The 26,430-nt window shown below is 43.3% G+C and overlaps 1 protein-coding gene across 1 annotated transcript in view; it reads right to left on the bottom strand.

Annotated features, from left to right (window-relative positions):
• LOC144770984 (putative cation-transporting ATPase 13A4) overlaps positions 1-26,430 on the bottom strand; it is a 1,004,626-nt gene that overhangs the window by 612,485 nt on the left and 365,711 nt on the right. The window contains exon 15 of the mRNA XM_078655851.1: positions 12,240-12,326. Coding sequence (XP_078511977.1) covers positions 12,240-12,326 — 87 coding nt within the window. The remainder of the gene's footprint in view (positions 1-12,239; positions 12,327-26,430) is intronic.

Genomic DNA, 26,430 nt, shown 5'->3' with positions numbered 1-26,430 from the left:
AGACACGAAAATGAAAGTACTAGTTGCACAATCTGTTCCTCAAGACAGTCAGAAGAGGGGTCCGAATCAAGCCAGTCATCCTGCAGCTCCCGTTAAAGGGACATGCAATTATTGTAAACAGCCAGGTCATTTTATAAACGAATGTGCAGTTCTGAAACACAATATAGCCACTGGTAAAACTAAAGAAAGACCACGTCCGCCTAGACAAGAACAAGTTTCACAGACTTCTCAGTCACCACAGAATGCACAACAGACAGTTCCAGCACCGCAGCCTATTGCTGCAACACAGCATGTTACACAGCAGATGTACCAGTATGCCCAGACAGAGTATCCAGAGTATCAAGCGTATTCATGAAACAGCCTAGAGAGGGAGGTAGGCTTGCCTCTCATCGAGATTCCTGTAGATCAAGAGGGTCCCTATGTTCACAGTCAAGTATTAGGGAAAGACAGAAAGTTTTTGATTGATACAGGGGCAAGTAGGACTACCATCAGTCATGACGAGGTTCCAGGGGCTCCGCTCTCAGGCTCTAGAAATGTTTCCCTTGGATTTTCAGGAAAACCTATTGTAAACGAGATATCAAAGCCAGTTACTCTAGAAGTTGGTCCATTGTCCCGAACTACTGATCTATTGCTTACGAAGTCATGTCCAGAAAATTTGTTAGGTATTAAGACATTGAAAGAATTAGGTGCAGTCATTTGCTGCTCCCCAGAGGGAATACGTTTGTTTTTGCGTGACTTCAAGGGTCACTATGTTTTACGAGATTTCGATCCGAGATTGTCTCATGTCTCATGTTCCGCAGCATGGGCACAAGGTCCAACTGATGTTGGTTTTATGCAAATCACACCCCATCGTGTGACTCTCAAGCAAGATATAGTGTTACCACGAATCAGACAGTACAGATTGCCACCTGAGGCTGTAGCAGCCTTATCCAAAATTATTGACGAGCTCATTGTTCAAGGAGTAGTTGTAGAAACTGACTCCAATGTATGTAATTCTCCTATCATTCCAGTCATGCAACGTACTGATCCAAATGCACCCCCAGTATATCCATTAGTGATTGACCTTCGAGAACTCAATAAATGTATCATTCCCCAGTACCCAGTTGTTCCAGATATCTCATCCCTATTGACAGCCATTGATTCTGAAGCTGTATTTTTCACAGTAATAGACCTCAAGAATGCATTTTTTAGTGTCCCCATTCATCCAGACAGCCAGTACCTTTTCGGTTTTTGTTTAAATGGAAGGAGCTATAAATTCACACGAGCTCCTCAAGGTTTCACCGAAAGTCCTAGTATTTACAGTCAAGCACTTAAAAGACAACTAGACAATATTCACATGCCAACTGACACTGCCCTGCTCCAGTATGTCGATGATCTACTGATCACAGCCCGTTCTGAACGTGACTGCGAGCGGGCATCACTTACAGTTCTGTATTTCCTAGCCGAGATGGGGCACAAGGTGTCCCCTTCGAAGCTTCAATTCTGTGTCCAGCAAGTGATCTACTTAGGCCACTTACTGTCCAAGAGGGGTAGGCAGTTGACACCTGACCGTATCCAGTTAATAGCGAGTCTTCCTCAGCCCAAGACCCAGAAGGAGGTATGTGCTTTTATCGGCCTCACTTCTTATTGCAGACAATGGATTCCTCAGTATGCATTTCTAGCCAAGCCACTGATACAGTTAACGACACAGGAGGCAGCCGTATCGACTGTCCTCCCTTGGACATCCGAACATACACTTGCTTTTAATGAGTTGAAGAAAGCCTTATGCCAAGCTCCTGTTCTAGCAACACCGAACTACAGTAAGCCTTTTACACTTTTCGTCACAGAACGTGAAGGTACAGCATTATCTGTTCTTACACAAGATCAAGCCGGACAATACAAGCCTTGTGCTTATTTTTCTAGCACATTAGATCCAGTAGCCCAGGCCCTGCCTGCGTGCCTCAAGTCAGTTGCAGCCACAGCACTAGCTATCAGACAAAGTGATTCCATAGTATTAGGACATTCCCTGACAGTACAAGTTCCACACTCCGTGGAAGTTCTTTTAAACCGAACACAGACTCAGCACTTGACAATTGCACGTTTAACAGGTTATGAACTGACACTATTCCAGCCACACATAGAAATCAGACGCTGCAACATCCTAAATCCTGCTACACTGTTACCGTCAGTTTCTTCAAATCCTGCCACACATGACTGTGTGGAAGTAGTTAACACCATGACAAAGCCAAGACAAGACCTGACAGATATTCCACTACCAGATCCCGACCTGGCACTTTATGTGGATGGTTCATGTATGAGATCAAGTACAGGAGAACTAGTAGCCGCGTATGCAGTGACTACTGACACTGACGTTATAGAGACACATCGTATTGACACCCTGTCCGCTCAAGCAGCAGAGCTAGTCGCTCTGACCCAAGCCTGCATACGTGCCAAGAACCTGAAAGTTAATATTTACACAGATTCACGCTACGCATTCGGAGTTGTACACGACTTCGGAGTGCTCTGGCAAGAGAGAGGTTTCATGACTTCTCATGGAACCAAGATTCAGCATGGTCTCCTCATTCAAGCTCTGTTAGATGCAATACATTTACCGACAGCTATCGCTATCATGAAGTGCAAAGCACACACGAAAGTTACAGACATTATTTCTCAAGGCAATGATCTAGCAGATCGAACAGCCAAGCTTACTGCTCAGACACCAGACATACCAGTTAACAAGACACCGACATCCACTCTAGAACAGACTACTTGTATGACAGTTAAGGACCCTACTCAAGATGTCATAGACATCCAGTCACATGCTACTCCTGAAGAAATCAAGAAATGGTCCGAACAAGGAGGGGTCCAGACAGATCAGGGATGGTTGACAAAGGGACAAGCCACATGGTTTCTCCCCGACTCAATGGTTCAAGTCATTATCAATACCGCACATAGTCCTGCACATCTAGGAGAAAAAGCCATGTTAGACAGTATCCAGAACATTTGGTTCAACAAGCATTTACGAGCTGCAGCCAAGCAGAAAGTCCGTACCTGTATGATATGTTGCCAGTTCAATCCAGGAAAAAGTGTTCCGGTGGAACAAGGTGGATTCCAGCCTCCTGACCACCCTTTTAAAGTCCTCCAGATGGATTACATTCAGATGGAGCGATGTCGAGGTTTCAAGTATGTCCTTGTAGTTGTATGCGCTTTGTCCAGGTGGACAGAAGCATATCCAGTCCCAGATTACACAGCCGCGACCACTGCCAAGCAGTTGGTTCGTGAATTTTTCCCCCGTTATGGACTCCCTAGGGTCGTGTATTCTGATAACGGCCAGCCATTCTCATCTGAACTCATGAAGCACGTTTCCCTTTTGTTAGGGTACCAGTGGAAGTTCCATTGTGTACGCCATCCAGAAGCAGCCGGTCTCGTAGAGAGACATAATCAAACCTTGAAAACCCGTATTGCCAAAATCTGTCAAGAAAAAGGTGTAGACTGGTTAGTTGCCCTGCCAGTTGCTTTGCTTTATATGCGCATGGTCGCACACTCCAGATCAGGTCTGTCCCCTTATGAGGTCGTATTCGGCCGCCCCCCGAACATGTGGGGTACACCTAGACCCCGAAGTATTACCGATGTTTCTAGTAATATGCTGACAGATTACCTAGCTTCCTTGATGTCTGCCCTACACTCTTGTTGTTCACAGGTTGCCGCTGCATTTCCCGACAATACTGAAGTCAAGCCACACGAGGTCCTTCCTGGCACCCTGGTCTTAATCAGGAATTTTGATCGTTCAAGTCCGCTGGAGCCCCGCTGGAAGGAGCCGAAGTTAGTCCTTCTGACCACCCGCACGGCCGTGAAGTTGGAAGGCAGAAAAGGCTGGGTGCACCTGTCTCACGTCAAGAAATTTCATGGACTAAGAACTAAAACGTTCAGTGATACTTCTACAGACACTTCCGAGTCTAAAAATTGCCCTATTCTCAAGGACTGTCCCGCTATTGACTTTGATTCAAAGCCCTCCCTGTTAGAGAAAACTCCGCAGCAGGAGTATAAAAGTAAGCTCCGGTCTAGTAAAATAAGTCAGCCAGTTTAATTATCTAAGTCCCCCTCGGGTGAAACGGTTAGACAGGTATCTGACATGTATGAGATAGACCCCCATAGTGAGAGAGTTAGTCAAAGCTCAATCCGATGTATCGTTTTTCTAAGTTTTATATTGTTTCTGAGTTTGATGGTTACCTGCACAAGTTATGCATTCCATTTATGTTTTCCAAGTTCACATGTAAATAAGTTTTCTAATGCTACAGTAGAGCACACGTTTAGTGATCTGCCTCCTCACGAGCTATCCTATCGTCTTGCTATGCGCAATAACACATTCATCAGAATGTTACACTATTCACACCAGACCAGCAATGCCACTAATTGTTGGGTGTGTGGTCGACTCCCCCCTTTCCAGACACCGAAGGGAGTTCTGCCACTGTTTCCTTATCCGTTTTCACATAATGGTTCGTGTGGAGCCTGGTCCATGTTAACGTCATCTTCAACAGATATGTCCCTTCTGAATAGTACATGTTTTCCAGACAAACAAGGTCAGCCCCACAGAACAGGGTTAGATCTAGAAAATGAAGTTTATAATTTGGGTAATTATTCTTCGAATTTTATGGTCCTGAATGTTCAGTCTGATCCTACTCCAGACTTACCTGCTATTTCAGTACTACCAGTCAGAGGCGAATTATGTGTCAGAAATAATGGTTCCGCACATGTAGGACATAGTGATTGTACTGCTATTGTCAAGTATAGTGACAGTGGGAAATCTATTTTCAAAGCTTCACGTCATTCTTATTTTGTTTGTGGTCAGACCGCATATGTTCGTCTGCCCCTCGATTGGGATGGAACCTGTTACATTGCCTTCCTACTGCCACCAGTTTTCCTAGCCCCATATGATTATCATAGAAACACACATCTAGTACACATTAGACATAGAAGGGAGATCGAGTCCCCAATTGTCGATCAAACTGAAACTGCTCTAGAACAATATACAGATTTCAATAGAGGTTTCTTCTTCTTTATAGGACCTATCCAGAATAGTAAGTTAATACGTAGGTTAACCAGAACCCTTGAAGCAGTAGTGAATCAGACTACTTCTGCTCTAGGTAACTTAACCGAAGAGCAATCTGCTATGAGATTTGTCGTGCTCCAAAATAGTCTCGTTCTTGACGTCATACTGGCCGATAGAGGAGGAGCATGTAGAGTCATCGGATCTAGTTGCTGCATTTTCATTCCTAATAACGCGCCGTCTGTTTATTCAGCTATAACCAGACTTCATAAAATTGCCCATCAGTTACACCAGAATCCAGGCACCTGGACATGGTCCGGTTGGTTCTGGAGTATAATTTCTGCCTGGGGATGGAAAGTATTGTCATTTCTAGGTATTGCAGTAGCGATCATATTCAGTTGCTGCCTCTGTATACAATGTGGCCCTGCGATTTGCGGCATTTGTGCTACCTCTTGTATTCCTAGTCCCAAGTCCCGTCCTAGATCCCGTTCCAAGACAATTCGAGACGAGCAAATGATACTGTATGAAATGATAGATGGTATCATGAATATAGATGTTTCCTGATGGAAACGTAGTGACAAGGAGGGAATGTGGAAAAGTAAATTTTGCCATGTTCTGTGTCCCTACGTGTTCCCCATCTTATGCTATATGTGCATGATTAATATGCATATGTATTCCCTTATGATCGATTAAAGACGCAATTACAGTTGTGTCCAACTCTAGTATGCCAGTTCCCAGTTCTCGTGAAAGCTACGAGTATTCGGCCTATGTAAAGTTATGTTGCCACGTTTCACAGTGTGCACGTTAAATCAGTATAAGTCCCCGTTTCTAGGCCTCAAAAGGGCCCGGACCCAGATTCAGCTCCTGTCTCCTGAACCCTCGCTGAGGAGCGATACAGCCCCCACCTGTATCCCTGACCCTTCACTTACTTCATGCCTCACAGTGCCTGGCTCGGCCTGGCTCTGCCTGCCAGTCTGCCAAGAGTATGTTATGATTCTAGTTATCAGTCCAGCTCTCCTTCTCTGCATTCCTAAGCTACTGAATCGCATCAATAGTTTCCGTCACAGTCTAGCTTTTATGTCTCCATGTAAGAGAAATACTGTATTAATGGTCATTTAATATTCCTCAACACGCACTACATGTAGAATAATCCATGCACCAGTCTTAGAGTCTGTTAGCCTTTACCCTGATAACTTTTGGATTCTATCAATATGTTCTCTAAACATCAGATACTAGATAGTGTTTAGGTACATGTCGCTCTGACTCTCCAGACTTCAGTCTCTTCTTCTAGCACAGAAGTCATAGCCCCCAGTTCCTCCTAGTAACACGTCATTGCCAGCTTGCGCGCACCACTAGGTTAGAGGTCCCGGCTCCTTAGGTAGCCCCCTCCATGTTTCCGCCCCATTTATGACATATTCTGTTACGTTTGCATCACATGTCTATGTATACGCCCTGTTCATGCCTCTTGTTACACCCACTTCAGTCTTATCTTTCGCGACTGCTACGAACCCCGCCCACTGCTACGCCTACTGTATTGAATACCATGTATTTTGTTTAAGTATATATGCTTGTGCACTGTTATTAAAAAGTTAGCGCGCTCATCCCAGATCCTGCCCCGGCAGCTGCCGGGCCCTGCCATCCTATTCCCGTACAGGTTGTCCTGTTCTTGTCCTTTATGCTGTATTAAAACCTGCAAACTCCAGCTACCTCGAATTTTGACTCTTATTTATTGAGCTATCTGTTAATTAATTATTCCGAAAAATAGATCAGGTATTTAATTATTTATTTACCACAAGTTGGAAAAGAGAATAAGAGATCATCATTCCCACATGACCCCTCAAGGAGAGATCGGAATCTATGGTCACTCCTAGACTTTTCACTGATGGGGACGGAACAGGAGGGGAGCCTAATTCGCCCGGCCAGAAGTGAGGTCCCCAACTCGTAAGACTCTTCCCAGGCAGCACCAATTCGGTTTTCCCGGGGTTAAGCTTCAGTTGGTTCTGATCCATCCAGCCATGAATATGCAGCATTGTAGCTTGAAATTCAACGGCCGCATTTTGGGAATCTAGCTTAAAGACCAACTAAAGGTCGTCAGCATATTTAAATACTGTTACATTCCTAGCCTTGAGTGAGTGAATCAGGGGGCGAATGTACAGGTTGAACAGCAATGGGGATAGGGATGAACCCTGAGGAACTCCACATGAGCTAGTCAGGTTAGGGGCCGTATAACTCCCAAGACGTACCGCCTGGGTTCTACCTGTTAAAAAAGATTTTATCCACCCATGTGCTGTTCCCCGGATCCCTGCTTGTTCGACACGGTGCATTAAGATGTTATGATTGACCGTGTCGAACGTGGCCAACAGATCTAACAGCACGAGTGCCTGCGGGGTTCCCTTGTCAGCATTGGCTCTTAGGGTATCTATCACTGCCAGGATTACCGATTCCGTAGGGCAGGTCGGAAGCCGGCTTGGTTCGGTTCTAGGTAGTTGGAGTTTTCAATAAACTTAGACAAACATCTAGTCACATGGGCCTCCAGTATTTTTGAAAGATAGGGAAGAAGTGAAATCGGACGGTAGTTGGCAGAGATGGACGTATCTGCTCCTGGTTTCTTGAGCAGGGGGACTAGCACTGCCTTTTTGAGAGCCGTAGGTACTTCCCCTTTACTCAAGGATTCATTAAGAAGGGGTAGAAGGCTGTGCGGTAAGGCCGAGAAAACTTCACTCAAAATAGCGGGGGATAGCAGTCTTTGGGAGAGCCCGACTTGACTCGAGACATTAGTTCAAGTAGGGTATCGGGGCAGATTTCCATAAGTTGATCTATGATAAATGGGTTATCAGGGTTAGCCCCTGGGGGTTCCTCATGCGCTACCGAGGGAATACTCGCCATGATGATTTCAATTTTTTCCACAAAGACGCTGCTCAGTGCTTTACACCGCACTTGAGTAGGAACCAAACAAGGGGTGATTCTGTCTTCGCTACTGAGGTCATTGATAATCCTGAAGATTTCTTTGGATTTATTTGTAGCAGCGAGAATCTTTGTGGAAAAATATAGGGTCTTCGCAGCCAATAGGGCTTTCTTATAGTCCCTGCGAGCAGTGAGATAACGTTGACTTTCATCACTGGCGTAACTGTGCCTCCACTTCCTTTCTGACTGACGCAGAAGTAGTTTTTGTAATTTGAGGTCCGTAGTGAACCATTTGTGTGCTTCGGCCTGTCTTGTCCGGGAGAATTTAATAAGAGGGGCATGGATATCACTCGCAGCTAGTAACCAGTTAGAGATACCCTTTTTCATAGAATCAACATTAGTATTAGTGTCAGCAGAGGGGAGGGAGCTAGTTAGAGTAGCCAGAAATTCCCGAGTGGCAAGCTTTTTCCATTTCCTAGTCATGCTTCCCGCTACTTTCAGTGGCTTAACCCTTCCATTAAAAGTAACTGTAAATTCGTTTAAATGGTGATCCGACCAGATGCATGGGGAGATGAACGAGGGTGACAGTTCAATATTATACGACCATATTTGATCTAAGATATGGCCTTTTATGTGCGTGGAAGCCGAGATATGTTGGACCAAGTTTAGGTTAGAAAGCGTTTCAGTCAGTTCTGCCGACTGAGTCCCTCCTCCTTCGTCGTTAAACCAGTAATTCAAATCTCCAATGAGCATGAATCTAGCGTGGTTCATTGCGAGGTTGGCTATCTGTTCGCTAAGAGAAAGAGGAAAAGAAAGCATAGGCTGGGGAGGGCGATACATGAGTACCAGCGCCAAGGATCCAGAATTTGTATCAAAGTTGATGACCATATTCTCAACCTCAGGAAGGATCAAGGAGTTCAATTTATTGAATTTATGGCATTTATTTATAATGGCAGCAACTCCCCCTCCCGCCCTCCCTGCCGGCCTATTAACTGATAGAATGTAATAATCAGCGGGAAGTGCAGCTAAGATGTCGGGGGTGGAGTCGGGAGTGAGCCAAGTCTCGGAGAGCAGCAAGACGTCTGGTTTCGCTGACGTTAACAGTGAAAAAATTTCAAGTTTATGCCTCACCAGCGAACGGGTATTAAGGTACATGACCCGAAGGGAAGTCGATTTAGGTTTAGTTGGCAACTCCACGGTTTCCGAGAAAGGAGTAGGGTAATCTACCTGTTCATGGGAGATACCGTGTATCCTAATCCGGTCCATGATATCCGATGGTAGCCCGGATTCATATTGCTCAAGAGCTCTAAGCTCATCTGAGCTATAAGCCATAATTTGACCAGGGTATATGGCCCCTGGGCCCGGGCTGGGGCAGACGGGCTTGCCTTTGGTGCGCCTTAGGCACGCCGCCAGCGTGCCCGCTGCGCGCGTCCACTGCACTCCCGCGTACTCATGCACATATGTACGTGTACTGACCCCGCCTCTAAGCCCCGCCCCGCTCTGGCTGATTAGCTAAGGTTGCTGGGAGGGTGTCAGGCAGTGTAACAATTCAATTCTAGTGCCCCATGCGATTCGGTAAGTGAGTTTTAAAAACACAATATTTCAATCCTAGTAAAAATTCCCACAGTATTCCTATCACAGTTTAGTTTCCCAATTTTAATTTAGCACAAACTGAGAGGACCGCGCGGCAGCAAGCGTGTAGTAGCTGGCCCCTCGCGTTCTTCCTCCTTTTGAGGTCTGACCCCGCCTCTAAGCTCCGCCCCGCTCTGGCTGATTGGCTAAGGCTGCTGGGAGGTTGTCAGGTAGTGTAACAATTCAATTCTAGTGCCCCACGCGATACGGCAAGTGAGTTTTAAAAACACAATATTTCAATCCTAGTAAAAAATGACCAATGCTGGCCTGAAAGAAGTTTGGGCTTAACAGAGCTCAAAGTAATCACATGCACCAGGTGTGAGCAGGCTAGCAGCAGACAGCCACAGGGGAGCTACATTCTTCCACCCATCCTTGGCCTGCAGGGGTGGAGGTGAAGCAGTAGCAAGGAATTCTAGGTGATGGAGTTTCAAGCATGAGCAGGCTGGCTTCCACAAAACCTGGCATGGATTTGGAATTTCCAAGTAGCATCCAAATGGCTGGAGGTCACTATGGGCCCGATTCACAGAACTAACTTAAGACAAAATCCTAAACTTACTACCATTTTAGTATTCACAGAAGGCACTTACTCATTTTGGTATTCACAGAAGACACTTACTCATTTCGGTATTCACAGAAGTTAGGAGTCCTAACTTTAGGACTCCTAAATGCCTTCTGTGAATACCGAAAGTCCTAAAGTTAGGATTTTTCTCAATTTAGGAATTGTAAAGTTAGGACTCCTAACTTTCGGACTCCTAAATGCCTTCTGTGAATACCGAAAGTCCTAAAGTTATGATTTTTCTCAATTTAGGAATTGTAAAGTTAGGACTCCTAACTTTAGGACTCCTAAATGCCTTTTGTGAATACCGAAAGTCTTAAAATTAGGATTTTTCTCAGTTTAGTAGTAGTAAAGTTGAGAAAAATCCTAATTTTAAGACTTTCGGTATTCACAGCAGGCATTTAGGAGTTCTAAAGTAAGGAGTCCTAACTTTACTACTACTAAACTGAGAAAACCCCCAATTTTAAGACTTTCGGTATTCACAGAAGGCATTTAGGAGTCCAAAAGTTAGGACTCCTAACTTCTGTGAATACCAAAATGAGTAAGTGCCTTCTGTGAATACCAAAATGAGTAAGTGCCTTCTGTGAATACCAAAATGGTAGTAAGTTTAGGATTTTGTCTTAAGTTAGTTCTGGGAATCGGGCCCACGATATGCATGCAGGGGAGGGTCAGGAAGATTATTAGTACACTGGAATGTCACACAATTTGTGCCCCTGGTGGTGGTCATGGCACAACTACTCAACAAACTACAACTTACAACAAAAAACAGCTTAATAGTAATCACACAGGCAAAACCCAATGCCTTAGACCAGTGCTTGTTGGATTATGGTTTTTGTTTTCAAGGTCACTTCCTAAGCACTTGGTTTGTAATGTTTTTTAATCGCATGATGTATCTGCCAATTTTGGTCTAAGATTGCTGGACTTTGGTTTGTACCTTTGACACACAAGTTGCCTGTCATACACTTGGTGGAATATGAGGTGACCACACACTCTGGCGGTAATGAGCTAGGGTTCCATTTACCGGTTGATGACATCACATTTTCAAATATTATTGCGAATACCCCTGATGAAGGGTTATATACCCGAAATGCATTGGGTTCTGGTGGAGCAAGAAGTCTGTCGCCATACATGAATTTGAATTTTCAATGGAATTGATGATGGAGTATACACATGATATATACTGAAGATTTATGCACCTAAGCAACAAGTAAAGAAGTGAAATTGAAGAACTTCAACACATCTTTTGAGGATTTATTAAGATTTTGGTAGTGCATCACAGTACTGGGTAGCCGGTGAACAACACTTACAACGCAACTTTTACATCGCAGAGCCTTTACAACGCAGCCATTACAACGCAAACTATTACAACGCATTGCTCTGGGGGGAGCTCTAGGATAGGGAATAGGTTAATTTACTATCCAATAACCTTCCCTAGTGTCTACGGGGACTGGAGTTGGAATAGTAAATTAAACTATTCACTATCCAGCGCCCCAAAGCACTATGCATTGTAATGGACTGCGTTGTAATACTTGCGTTGTAAAGGCATGAGATGTAAATGCATGCGTTGTAATGTCATACATTCGGGTAGCCTGCCGGCTACCAGCAATTTCAACTAACACATATGATGCTCAGGTGTAATTGATATTCCTTATTCTACATCAAAGTTGGATACTGCAACCTTTTCATAACATTTTAATTTAATTTAATTTTATAATTAGTTTTCTTTTTTTCCATAGTATCGACCAGCAGTTCAAGACGGTTTGATCTGTTTAGAGCTTTATGTAAATTTTTGTATTTCTCTCCTTTTAACTCTTTCTGCATGTGCTGCACTCTTCAGCACATATTAAAAGATAAAAAAGCCTCAGAGGATTGGTTTGTCACAGGAAGGTGCCCCTTTATGTGCAAAAACAATCCTGGCTGTAACGTAGGCACCCTTGCAGCATGGTGCATGGGAGCCTCGGTTGACTTGTGGCAGCCAGCACAGATGGAGAAGAGGAATGCACCAGAACTTAGTCAATATGGCAAATTCCTGCCCTCTCCATTTGAGGCAGCACAGCGAGTGGTCTTACTGCATTGTGTTGTGTCAAATCTTTGTAAATCTTCCACCCCAAATGTAAGTACCTTGGTGGCCTTCGGTCCGGGCTTGAGAATCATTGATGATGTTCGCTTCCCAACGACGTCTTCACTGATACTCTGATCCTCAACCTCCTGGCAGCAAAAAGAAGAAAATCATGTAGGGCAGTGATAAGCAATGTAACTAACAACATACATATATATATATGTAATGTTTCAAGATACTGCAGTTATTTGTTTTTAAATAATCAATAGGATGTTTGCGTCCGACAGAGCTCAGTAGAGCCGCAGTTGTTAAGCAGGGCTTGAAGGCCATCTTGCAACCAAAAGTGCCCTTGTTATACAAATTGCCATTAAAAGTTTAGTCTTTCCTCTATAGCCACGGAACAGTACCAAAAACAAGCAATGCCAATATGTTTGACTTTAAAGGAATGTTTTATGCTAATGTGAAATATCACAAATAAATAGCACGGGAAGAGATGTATTTGTGTGGAAGGAAAGCTCTGTAGAATAATATTGGTGTATTGACGTAGGTTAAAAGGTCATATGACAGTTGAGTTGAGAAGCCAGAGATGAACATTAATTTAGGTTCATGCCCGCCCTCCTCCCATCTGTGCTACTGCCAGTAAAAAAACACCATACCTTTTCTAGTTATTTAAGACACTTTTACAGTGTAACAATGTCATGTATGTACCCCTGAAAGTTCAAGCTCAGGCAGCTGAATAAATAAACAAAATGTTCACAGCTGTGTTGAGGGCAAGCACTTCTTTGTGGAGGCACACAACTCCTGCCCAATCAAAACATGTACTCCTGGCTCCCAACATATGTCTGAAGCCAAAGCCTCTCCCTAGTGATGCCCACGTGAGTGTCTGGCAAAAGTTAGGCCAGCTTCTTCTGATATCTATTTATGGAACCAGCCGACAGCACATTCTTATGACGCTCAGTTCTGTCACTTGTTTGATGTTTCCCTCAGGCAGCGTGGCATGGCTGACATCTTAGACGCATCAGCGAGAAGATCAGCAGGTTTGACGCAAACAAAGGTGGTGGAGTCAACGACATTGGAGATAAACTGAAGCGGCCTCTTTTAGATAGTTTGAGAGCGGCTTTTGAGTCTATGTTCATCCATTCTGTAGTAGCTTCTAGATCTGCAATGGCTTTGCTTAGTTGTAGGGTCAAAGGATTTTTAAGGTCTTCCTTAACTTTAATCATTTCATGCAGGTGGTACTTCTGGGTGTGGGCTTTAGATTTCAAGATGCTATAGCGAAGTGTTATGAAGGCAGGGCTGCATGCATATTCCTGGATTTGCTAAGCCAAATGCCAAATGGGCCTGTGATTTTCTTGTGTATTTGGAAGTAAGAAGACTTATTTGAACATTTTGCATTATATTGAGTCCAGCAGGGGTGTTGGGTGTATGAAAGCAATAGAAGAAATGTGGCTTTGAGGATGGAGTCTACTGTTGAGCTATACAGCTGAGCATTTGACATGACAAATATCGAGACCAATGCTTTATTCTGTCTGGTTGCCGGTTGTATCATGGGGAGCCATTGTTAGAAAGACATATTCCTACAATGCGCGAGTGCACAAACCACAATGGCCACCTCCCGGTGAGCTCCTCATCGGAACATGCCAAATACTTGCAACTAGGTTAACCGCTGCTTTAGATTTTCTTATTCATCCAGAACAGTCTGGGTTTATAAGAAATGGATACTCGGTCAATAACACAACAACTTCATTACATGTTATAAAACAAGGGTCTATTTTATCCTTACCATCAGGAGTACTTGCATTGGATGCAGAGAAAGCTTTCGATAAAGTTCATAGGCAATTTATATTTCATAATTTAATAGCATTTAATTTTGGTGATTTATTTATTTGTATGATATCGGCTCTTTACTCTACTGCTACTGCTTGTTCATTTATTAATGGCCAAACTTCAAACCAATTCTCACTTTTCAGAGGTACCAGAAAGGTTGTCCACTCCCCCGCTTTTATTTCTTCTTGTTATTGAACCTTTGCTTGTTTCCATTAAGGAAATATAATGCTATCGCTGGTATTAATATTAATCAGGTTATTATTAAAACATTAGCATATGCAGATGATGTACTTATATTTATTAGCAATCCTGTATCCTGATTCCCTCCTTTATTAGAGATTATTTCCTCTTATTCCGAAATTTCTGGGTACACGTTAAATACTAATAAAACTGAATTTTTTCATTAAATATTCATTGTACTCCAGATATGTTACCTATGAAAGAAATAATTTGGCAAAGAGATACATTTAAATACCTTGTCATTTGGTTATCTTCATCTATAAAAACAATTTAATCATTAAATTGTGAATCTATTTTAAGTTATATTAAGGATAAAATGTATAAATGGTCTTTACTTAATCTTTCATGGTGGGGAAAAATGGACTCCATAAAAAAGACTATAGCACCAAAAATGTTTTATTCCATAGCCATGATTCCTACTCCATTTCTTTCTTCACAACCACCTGACTTATTGTTTCGTTATTATCTCTTCATGTTTGATGATCTTTGGTTATTTTTCTAGAAGAGGAGCCCAGTTATCTTTTGATGGTATTAATCATAATTCTAATTCCTATCATTTATTTTTGAAACGTATTGGTTATTATTTATCTTCTTAAAATATATTGTTCTCTACTTATTTATTGATATTATATTTGCTTTAGTCTCTAATTGTTAGTAACTCTTCTTTAATGATTATCAGTAGCATATTTATACCTGTTTCTTCTCCTTTCCTTTTAATTTTTAGTAATACTATTACTATATTATATTGTACCTGTTTAAATGTAATTGTTGGTCTTTATATCCATGCATTCTTATTGGGAACTTTTTGTATGGTTATTTTTTGTGTTGTCAATGTTTATTATAACATTTGATAAACTATTATTCCTAAATAATTGTAAAAAGTAGTGTGAAACAAATTGCTGTTACCCAGAGTCCAGCTCTCTTTTGCCTGATATTTCAATTCCCCAAAGATTATTATTTTTGTTTTAGCTTCACTGGCTCTGAGCTTATTGAGCTGATTGTAAATGTGAAGCTCATTCAATGTTCGCTGAAGCCCCACCGGTGGATGTGAGATCATGGCTCTCAACAGAGATTTTGGGATAACCCATTTTGCCAATATGAACCCCAATATATTGTGGTCCACTCTGTCGACGGACAACAAATAGACTATGAAACAAGTAAAAAAGGGGGAAAAACAGATTTATTGATAGGTATATGTGCTACGTACATTAGTGCCAAGATGTTGTTTATTGTGCTACAGTTAAGCCTACAACTGGTCTGAAAAAATAGAATAATGTGCTTGTGACTGGCCCATTGTTCTAACTCCTCCAAAAGGATTATGGTGTAGGCTTTGTCTTGTACATCTAGTGGTGTAATAAGGCGATCATTTTTTTATTTGTTCTTTATTTTAGGAGTTTTATATAGTGCTGACACGAACACGGTGGTATCAGAGAGCTTTACAGCAACAAACATGACAGAATCATAGGCAGTCATAGTCCACTAATAAACAGAGGGGCATATTATCAAGGGATTTATCTCAGCTTTTTTGGCTTTAAAAGCCAAGAAAGCAGAGATAAAATTATCTCCCTATCAGCAACAGGGTGCTAACACGCAAATTCGCATGTTAGCACCCTTTTTCTCTACGCTTCCCCTTGCATCTCTAATGAGATGCAAAGGGGGCGTTCCAGAGAAAAATAATAGGAGAAATGTTGTTAAGCGACATTTCTCCTATTATCAAGGATTTCGCTAACCCTGTTAGTGATAAAAAAAGCAGCGCTAACCGCGGTTAGCGCTGCTTTTTTTACACCTGGTATTTTCCTGACTTAGCCATGATATCCTATGGAAGGTGGATATCATGGCTAAGTTTGTGAGCCCCTATCATCAAGCTCACGCCAAACTTCGAGAGATTATCGTTGGTTTTCCAGCGATAATCTCTCATTTGGCAGTTAGCGCGAGGATTTTTATCACTTCTGAGATAAACCTTGCTAATAGCAAGTTATCTCTGCGATAATTTCCGGCGATGCTTAGCATTAAAAAATTTGTTGCTAAGCCTCGTTAGCGATAAATATCGCTAATGGTTGGTAATATGCCCCAGAGATCCTGGATAGTTATCAGTTTGAAATATTGTCGTAAAAGGTCAGTTCAGGCAGAGTGGAAAGTTCCATTCAGGAGTTGAGGATCGGAATAGCGAGGAGATTTGTGGCAGTGATAAGTGGGGGATTACGAGATCATTATAGCTGTATTTTGCCTGTCACCTTTATTAAATATTGGATTCAAAATGTAGCCTTTCCATGAGTCTGGAACTAATCCTAGTACAAGTGTTGCAGAAAATAAGGAAAATAGGGGCATATTACCAAAGCTGAATAAATTCCGGCGGCTAGACGCTCTTTGCCGAGCGCGTCTATTAAGTCCGCAGTCTTTGTTTACAGACATATTCTTAGTGTTGCGGAGATGTTTTTCGTCTTCGTGTTTTCCCGTCAAGTGGCAGAAATATTCCAGTCTCTTCTGAAGCTGTCCAGAGACGTCAGCCTACAGTATCCTGTCAATATTGAAGCGCCTCCAGAGTCTTCAGCCTGCAGCAACCTGACTCTTCAGAAGCGCCTCCTGAGACTTCAGTCAGCAGCTGGTCGGAGAGTTTGTTTTCTCGAGCCATTCCTGGCATGAGAATCTTCCCCATTTGCCTCAGCTTTCTTTACAAGCGGTAAGAGAACTTTCATTTCGAATTTCGCTTGTTGGATAAAATATCTTCGCTACTTAATGAACTTGCCAGACGTCATGGATTTACACTTGGTGCAGCGGTGTGAGGAATCCTCTGTTTGGATTACAGCTTTCTGAATTAACCCAGCCTTCAGTCAGTGAGAGCCTATTCACAGAACTACACCTATGTTCAGCCAGGAGTGAAGTTAGCTTCGTGAATTGTTATATTTCCTTTTGGGTCGTCTCACTGCTCATGCAGTCGCATCAGGGTTGGCCTACCTGCTACCAATTGTATATGGAAGTATCTTAATTATATGCATGTGGTTGATACTGTTGTATACCACCACTTCTTCTCTGCTCGTGCTAAAACTACCACTTCTTCTCTGCTGGTGCTAAAACTGAGACTTTGACCCATCCTTACTTATCGCAACTAAGACTGTGAAGTTCTACAATTAAATATCTCAGGATTATACTATAAGAGAGCAGCAAATACCACATTAGCAAAAGGTAGGAAGAGAGTTAGAAAGATCTTAGGTTAGTAAGCCCAGGGTGTTTAGAGAACTGTAATAATGATGTGTTTAATGTTTTAGGTGCGACCAGACCTGTAACAGAAGAGTCTAGACGACACCTGTGTGGCAGTCTCTCTTGTCTTTCCACTTCCCCTTTCCCCCTCCTTCCTGGACTTAGAGTACTCTGGGTCCAGGGGTGTTGGGGAGTTGGGAATTATTCAGCTGGGAACCTTCCTTCACGCCATCTGCTCCCACGGAAATCAGAGGAATTCAGGTACACTTCGTGACAGATTGAAGTGCCCTACATTTCTTCCGTCTGAGCAAGATGGCTGAAGGATTCGATGTTAAGGCGTTAGCTTCCATTTTGGAAGGGTTACAGAAGCAATTGAGCGAAACCAGGGAAGAGGTTAGGAAATCTAATCAGGAGGCAAGTTATCTTCGACAGAGAATAGATCAACTTTCTGGAAGTCCTAGTCCTAACTTTGGGGGTCTAAAATCTCCAACCTTTGATCCCTCTCCCTCTACGTCCTCTACTCTAACCACGCAAGTGGTGCATGCTATGTCCCCGACAATTCCGTTGGCCGCCCCAGAAAGGTTCCAGGGTGACAAGCATAAAGCCCAGATTTTTATGACTCAGTGCTCCTTGCATTTTCTTTGCAAGCCAATTTTGTTTAAAGAAGACCAGTCCAAGGTGGCTTTCGTGCTTTCTTACCTGAGTGGTGACGCAGCGGCGTGGTCCATGCCTTTGGTTTCCTCTAATGATCCGGTTCTGTATAAATTTGAAGACTTCAAAGCTGAATTCTTACGGATCTTTGACCGAAGAACAATCTCGCAGACCACAGACAATGAATTGTTGGATCTGAAGCAGGGCAATAAGGAATTGTTGGCCTACCTGGCGCAGTTTAATAAACTGATTGTACAAACCAACTGGCCAGCGGAAAAGAGAGCAGCGATTTTTTACAGGGGACTCAAGGACGAGTTGAAAGATGGATTAGCTCAAATTCCAAAGAGACCCACGGAAGTGTCTGAGCTCATTGATCTTGTGCTCCAAATTGATCAACGGCAATCCGAGCGGCGTAGTGAGAAGCGAAAGGATTTCAAGCCGTTTCCACCTCGTTTAGATCGTGCCAGGCCGGAATCAGTCAAGAATGTCGAAGGAAGTGTTGGAGAAGAGCCTATGCAAATCGGCACAGTCAGAGGCCCTCTCTCGAAGGAAGAAAGAGAGAAACGACGATTGGGCAAGCTATGCATGTACTGTGGCCAGTCCGGTCATTTTGTCAAGGAATGTCCAAAGAGGCCCAAAACAAATCAGTGGGTGAAAGACAAGCCCCACCAGTAGATGGAGTTGCTCTGGTGGGAGCTCAGCAAGAAACAACTCCCAAATCTCAACTTTTAGCAAATATTCTACAGTCGGCAGCACCTCATTTGATACTGTTTTGTAAAATCCAATTTGGGAAGATTCGTGAGGAAGAGGTTGCCATTATGTTGGACTCTGGTGCAACTGGAAATTTTTGCGATATTCAGTTTGCTAAATCCTTGGGAATCCAATTTGAGAAGAAACCTCGGCCTGAGCCGGTTCGAGCGGTGGACGGCACCAATTTATCATCTGGTCCGATTGTCTTTGATGCTGAGGTCATAACGGTACTGGGTCCAGGAGAGCATCGAAGTTAAATTAGTTTTAATCTCATTGACGCTCCGCAATTTCAGATGATCCTCGGACTACCTTGGCTCACGGAACACAACCCTCATATTGATTGGGCAAGTCGCACCGTGGAAATGAATTCGACCTTTTGTTTGGAGCACTGTTTTCAGGTTCGGGTGGAAAGGGTCCAGGCCACTATGTCATCAAGCTTGGCAGATCAAGCACAGATGATTTGTGCTGTGGAGGTGCCCGAAATCCCAGAGGAATATCGAGACCTTATGGAGGTGTTCAACGAGAAGGAAGCTCGAAAACTGCCTCCACATAGGGAGTATGATTGTCGGATTGAGCTCGAGCTGGGAGCCTCTTTACCTTGTAGCCGGATCTATGCCCTATCAGAACCCGAGAATCAGCATTTGAAGGAGTACATTGAGCAGAGCCTGGCTTGTGGCTTTATACGACCATTCCAGTCACCAGTGTCTTCCCCTCTCTTCTTTATCCCGAAGAAGGATGTCTCTCTGAGAATCGGTATTGATTACAGGGCTTTAAATCAGGTGACGAAGAAGAACCGCTACCCGTTACCCCTCATTTCTGAGCTCCTTGATCAGGTGAAGGATGCTTGTATTTATACCAAGTTGGACTTGAGGGGGGCATATCATTTGGTTCGCATGGCAGAGGGAGAGGAGTGGAAGACGGCATTCCGGACTCGGCTGGGGTTGTTTGAATATCAAGTAATGCCTTTTGGCTTATGCAACGCCCCAGCCGCCTTTCAGCATTTTGTTAATGATGTACTTCGGGAGTTTCTGGATTGTTTTGCAGTGGTGTACATCGATGACATCCTCATTTTTTCCAACAATCCAGAAGAGCATGTGGGTCACGTCCGAGTCATTCTGAAACGATTATTGGAACATCATTTGTTTGTAAAACTGGAGAAATGTGTCTTCCATACATCTAAAGTGGAATTTTTGGGTTTTATTCTTTCTCCTGAAGGAGTATTTATGGATGACACCAAGTTACAAGCAATAAAATCTTGGCCAGCCCCTAGATCGGTGAAAGAAATACAAAGCTTCTTGGGATTCGCAAATTTTTATCGGAGGTTCATTCAGAATTTTTCTGGGAAAGTAAGTGTAATTACGAGGCTATTGAAGAAGAACGAGCGTTTTGACTGGAAAAAAGATTCCGAAGAGGCTTTTCAATCCTTAAAAGAAACCTTTGTATCAGCCCCGACTTTGCAACATCCAGATCTGAAGGAACCTTTCTTCATTGAAGCTGATGCATCTAATTTGGCCACTGGTGGAATTCTAACTCAGCGCCATAAGCAGACTGGCCAATTGCATCCTGTGGCATATCACTCTCGTAAATTGTCTCCAGCAGAAATCAATTACTCAATAGCAGATAAGGAACTTTTGGTGGTTAAAGATGCGTTTAAGGTTTGGAGACATTACTTGCTTGGAGCTAAGCATGTGATAACTGTTTTCACTGATCATCGCAATCTGCAATTTTTAAAATCAGCAAGGACCCTTACCCCCCGTCAGTTGCGGTGGTCTCTTTTCTTTGCAGATTACAATTTTGTCTTGACGTATAAACCTGGATCTGCTAATGGGAAGGCGGATGCTCCTTCTCGTCTCAGCACCGAAGGTGGAGTAGAAGAAGTCACAGAAGGTTTTATCATCCCACAAGAAAAGTTGGTCGCCACCGTAGTAGCGGATGATTTAGGAGATCGGATCAGAGAAGAATTTCATGGAACAGAATTCTCCAACTGGATAACGGAAGGTCCGGATCGAGAAGTTAGAGAAGGGAAGCCATATGTTCAAGGAAAGATGTTCGTTCCTAGTGAGGAATGCAGAAGGAGGTCATTCAGTTGCTTCATGATCATCCTTTGGCAGGCCATAAGGGAGCAGTCAAGACTTTGGAACTGGTGAAGAGAACCTTCTTTTGGCCTGGTATGGACACTCAGGTGAGACAGCATGTTGCCACTTGTGAGCAGTGTGTTAAGGGGAAAAGTTCCAGACAGTCCCCACAGGGTTTACTCCAGCCTCTGCCCACTGCCCCTTCCCCATGGCATACCATTCTGATGGATTTTATTGTAGACTTGCCCTCCAGTCAGGGGTATTCTGTGATTTGGGTGGTGGTCGACCAATTCACGAAGATGAGTCACTTTATTCCTTTGAAGGCCTTACCTACCGCTCCACAATTGGCTTCCCTATTTGTTCAGCATATAGTCAGGCTTCATGGGATTCCAAGGGTGGTCATTTCTGACAGGGGTTCACAATTTGTTTCCCGATTTTGGAGATCATTTCTGAGGGGATTGGGGGTGGATTCTCGTCTGTCCACCAGTTTCCACCCAGACATGGATGGACAGACAGAAAGAGTTAATCAGGACCTGGAGGAGTATCTCCGTCTGTACTTAATGGATCAGGAGGGGGAATGGCCCTCTTTATTGAGTACTGCGGAGTTTGCTTATAACAACTCAGTCCATTCCGCCAAAGGTTTCTCCCCATTCTTTCTAAATTCAGGTCGACATCCAAATATGTTTACTGGAAAGGTGGAGGTTGAGGTCCCAGCTGCTGAGGAGGTGATTCGGAACTTGCAGAAGACTTTTCAGTCAGCATCTCTTAATCTCTCCAAAGCGAAATCTGGATATAAGAGACAGGCAGATAAACGACGAAGAGAGAGCCCAATTTTTAAGGCTGGGGATTTGGTTTGGATCTCTACTTGCCACATGAGGCTAGTTGGGAATCGAAAGTTTCAACCAAAGTTCGTGGGCCCTTTCCCAGTGGTGCGCATGGTCAATCCTGTTAGTGTAAAGATAGCTCTCCCTAAGTCAATGAAAATCCATCCCACCTTCCACGTCTCTTTGATTAAGCAGAATCCACCAAATCTGAGACTAAATCTTCCACCTACTTCTATGCAAGTTCAATCAGCTGAAGAATTTGAGGTGAAAAGAATTCTGGACTCCAAATGGAGAAAGAACCGCCTGTTCTATTTGGTTGATTGGAAGGGTTTCGGCCCAGAGGATCGATCTTGGGAGCCTAGTTCAAATGTTCACGCTCCAAGATTGGTTGCTGAATTTCACAAGATCCACCCACAGAAGCCCAGGGAGGGGACTTTGGTGGGGGTACTGTCAGACCCAGATTGAGAACTGTCTCATTTGGCTCAAAATACACTGCTCACCCAGCTGCTACTAATGTACTTGCAGTCTGGAGTTGGCGGCAGCGGGTGGCGCAGTCGCTGTCTGCTTAATGCCAGCATTGGTTCCTGGTTGTGACATTCATTCATGGCAGTCAGCGCTCTAGTGGTTAGCCTAATCAGCCATTTCACGTGCGCTGGTGTTTTACACTGAGCACTTCAACTGAAGAAATTCCGGCGGCTAGACGCTCTTTGCCGAGCGCGTCTATTAAGTCCGCAGTCTTTGTTTACAGACATTTCTTGAAATGTGCTGTAATTTTGGTAAATATCTAGAGTATTATTCTTAGTGTTGCGGAGACGTTTTTCGTCTTCGTGTTTTCCCGTCAAGTGGCAGAATTATTCCAGTCTCTTCTGAAGCTGTCCAGAGACGTCAGCCTACAGTATCCTGTCAATATTGAAGCGCCTCCAGAGTCTTTAGCCTGCAGCAACCTGGCTCTTCAGAAGCGCCTCCTGAGACTTCAGTCAGCAGCTGGTTGGAGAGTTCGTTTTCTCGAGCCATTCCTGGTATGAGAATCTTCCCCATTTGCCTCAGCTTTCTTTACAAGCGGTAAGAGAACTTTCATTTCGAATTTCGCTTGTTGGAGAAAATATCTTCGCTACTTAATGAACTTGCCAGACGTCATGGATTTACACTTGGTGCAGCGGTGTGAGGAATCCTCTGTTTGGATTACAGCTTTCTGAATTAACCCAGCCTTCAGTCAGTGAGAGCCTATTCACAGAACTGCACCTATGTTCAGCCAGGAGTGAAGTTAGCTTCGTGAATTGTTATATTTCCTTTTGGGTCGTCTCACTGCTCATGCAGTCGCATCAGGGTTGGCCTACCTGCTACCAATTGTATATGGGAGTATCTTAATTATATGCATATGGTTGATACTGTTGTATACCACCACTTCTTCTCTGCTCGTGCTAAAACTACCACTTCTTCTCTGCTGGTGCTAAAACTGAGACTTTGACCCATCCTTACTTATCGCAACTAAGACTGTGAAGATCTACAATTAAATATCTCAGGATTATACTATAAGAGAGCAGCAAATTCCACATTAGCAAAAGGTAGGAAGAGAGTTAGAAAGATCTTAGGTTAGTAAGCCCAGGGTGTTTAGAGAACTGTAATAATGATGTGTTTAATGTTTTAGGTGCGACCAGACCTGTAACAGAAGAGTCTAGACGACACCTGTGTGGCAGTCTCTCTTGTCTTTCCACTTCCCCTTTCCCCCTCCTTCCTGGACTTAGAGTACTCTGGGTCCAGGGGTGTTGGGGAGTTGGGAATTATTCAGCTGGGAACCTTCCTTCACGCCATCTGCTCCCACGGAAATCAGAGGAATTCAGGTACACTTCGTGACACAGGCGTAGCGATTAAAGAATTTGCGCTAAGCGTGAATATCGCTGAAAACTAACGCCTGCTCAGACCACTTCTTAACCTGTATATCCAATGGGAGTTGGATATTCAGGTTGAGACCCTATTGGCGTTAATGCCTGAATATTGCTGGATTCCCAGCGATATTCATGCATTTCGCTGCTATCACCGGATATTTTTTTCGATTTGGAGATAAACGTTGCTAATAGCACGTTATCTCTGCGATAAAATCCGGCGATGCGCGGTGATAAAAAAAATGCCGCTAAGCTTATTTAGTGATAAATATAGCTAGTTGTTGATAATATGCCCCCTAGTCTTTTTATCCAGCTCTTCACTTATATAACATAGCCAGGGTTCCAATAGAACCTGGGCCCCTTTGCATCTGCAGGTTCTGATTGAATGTGTCACTCGGTTGACGGTGATAACAGTTTCCTTCTGTGGATATTTAATCAATTAATATCTGTTCTTGCTAATTGTAATATTGACATTGCATGTGATGGTTGTGGGATCCTCATGAGGATTGAAAGGGTTTAGATGTGTTTAGTTCACATGAGTGAAAATGCCATTTCCCGTCTAGTCACTCAAGAGCCACATATGGAGGCTTCTAAGTTGTTTACCAACATCCAGAATTTGGCTTGGTCATTTGGTCTGAAAAGTCTGTATACATGGAACCACTGTGCATCGTTATGGTTTCTCTTTTCCTTCTACTACTGTTTATGGAGCAAGTACTTTACTTTAGTACGCAAATAATGTTGAGGGATGTGGGGCAGTTCATCTTATTGTTTCTAGGTTGCGGACAAACCTCTGTCTTATTGTTTTACCTGGCTGGGAACCAGAAATTAGAAGATCTCCGCTTAGCAAATGTGTCTGTGGCACTTGCATGCTGCAGAACCACATGTAGGGATTTGATAACCCTGGGCCAAGTGACTATGGACACAGTGTGCCCTGCAAAGTGATGCAGTGGCCCCTTGAAGCTGCTTTCTGCCTCCGAGCATTTAGTGCTCAGGGTTCATGGAGCTCTATTTCAATCTCTTCTGATGGTGATTTCCACACCTTACTGCATTTTAAAGTAGTAGCTTGAAATTAAGAAACAATTATCACTTCCTGTCCAATGAATTATATGAAAGGAACGAGACACATGTCTAATCTATCTTGGTAGCTCTGTTGTAGGACTCAGGTGTGTTTTGATGATCAGGCAAAAGATTCTAGATTTGGTAAGGACTGGAGACCAAGCGAATTAAGTAAATTGCTGACCTTTCAAGTTTCAGTGTTCTTGATATTAAAGAGTTCTTCTTCAGCATGTACAGATTATGTACGCTGGATTTCATCAACTGGTTGTAGGTTGAAGTCACCAGTAATGGCCATCTCATGCCTTGAGTTCTTAAGTAATATTTCTTTGATTTCTTTGAGAAAGTCCAAGACTACCTTTCTATGATCATCTAGATTTTAGGTTAAGTAAATGTTTACAGTCGTGATGGAAAAAGTTATATTACTAAGGCGACATTGGTCTAGTGTAACCGCCTGAGGTGAGCTGCTAGAGATGTTGCTGGGTGTAATATTAGGGCCCGATTCACAGAACTAACTTAACCCAAAATCCTAAACTTACTACCATTTTGGTATTCACAGAAGACACTTACTCATTTTGGTATTCACAGAAGGCACTTACTCATTTTGGTATTCACAGAAGGCACTTACTCATTTTGGTATTCACAGAAGGCACTTACTCATTTTGGTAGTCACAGAAGGCACTTACTCATTTCGGTATTCACAGAAGGCACTTACTCATTTTGGTATTCACAGAAGGCAGTTACTCATTTTGGTATTCACAGAAGGCACTTACTCATTTCGGTATTCACAGAAGATAGGAGTCCTAACTTTAGGACTACTAAATGACTTCTGTGCATACCAAAAGTCTTAAAGTTAGGATTTTTCTCAGTTTAGGAGTCCTAAAGTTAGGAGTCCTATCTTTAATACTCCTAAACTGAGAAAAATCCTAACTTTAAGAATTTCGGAATTCAAAGAAGGCATTTAGGAGTCCTAAAGTTAGGACTCCTAACTTCTGTGAATACCGAAATGAGTAAGTGCCTTCTGTGAATACCAAAATGGTAGTAAGTTTAGGATTTTAGAAAAATGGGGTCGCACACTGCTTATACACCAGCGGGATCGCCCCTAAGGACCATGGTAATTGTAGTAACGTTTTCTGCGATGCAAAGGCACGCAGGTGTGGGGTCCCGAGCTCGTCGGCCCACGGCTCCAAGGAGCATAAACATTAGAAAAATGGGGTCACAATCTGCTTATACTGCGAAAGAAGATGCAACGCAGAAAACAGTACTACAATTACCGTGGTCCTTAGGGGCGATCCCCCTGGTGTATAAGCAGTGTGCAACCCCATTTTTCTAATGTTTATGCTCCTTGGAGCCGTGGGCTGAGGAGCTCGGGACCCCGCACCTGCGTGCCTTTGTGTGGTACTATACCTGGAAATATTTGGCAGCACGCAGCAACCCCAGAAGATGGCCTAATCCCTGCTGATGAGGGGTAAATACCCCGAAACACGTGTACAGGGATGGCGAAGACTTGAAGATACTCGAGAATTCGAAAGAATATGCATCGCAGAAAACGGTACTACAATTACCATGGTCCTTAGGGGCGATCCCGCTGGTGTATAAGCAGTGTGCGACCCCATTTTTCTAAAGTTTAGGATTTTGCCTTAAGTTAGTTATATGAATCGGGCCCTTAGACTTTAAGATGGTTGTGGCATGGACTTATACATCACAAATGTATTTGATTTTATTGTCAGTTGATGGACCTCCTGAGACCCT

Source organism: Lissotriton helveticus, chromosome 7, assembly GCF_964261635.1.
Source record: "Lissotriton helveticus chromosome 7, aLisHel1.1, whole genome shotgun sequence".
NCBI classification, from domain to species: Eukaryota; Metazoa; Chordata; class Amphibia; order Caudata; family Salamandridae; genus Lissotriton; species Lissotriton helveticus.
This window is presented reverse-complemented; position numbering and strand designations above follow the sequence as displayed.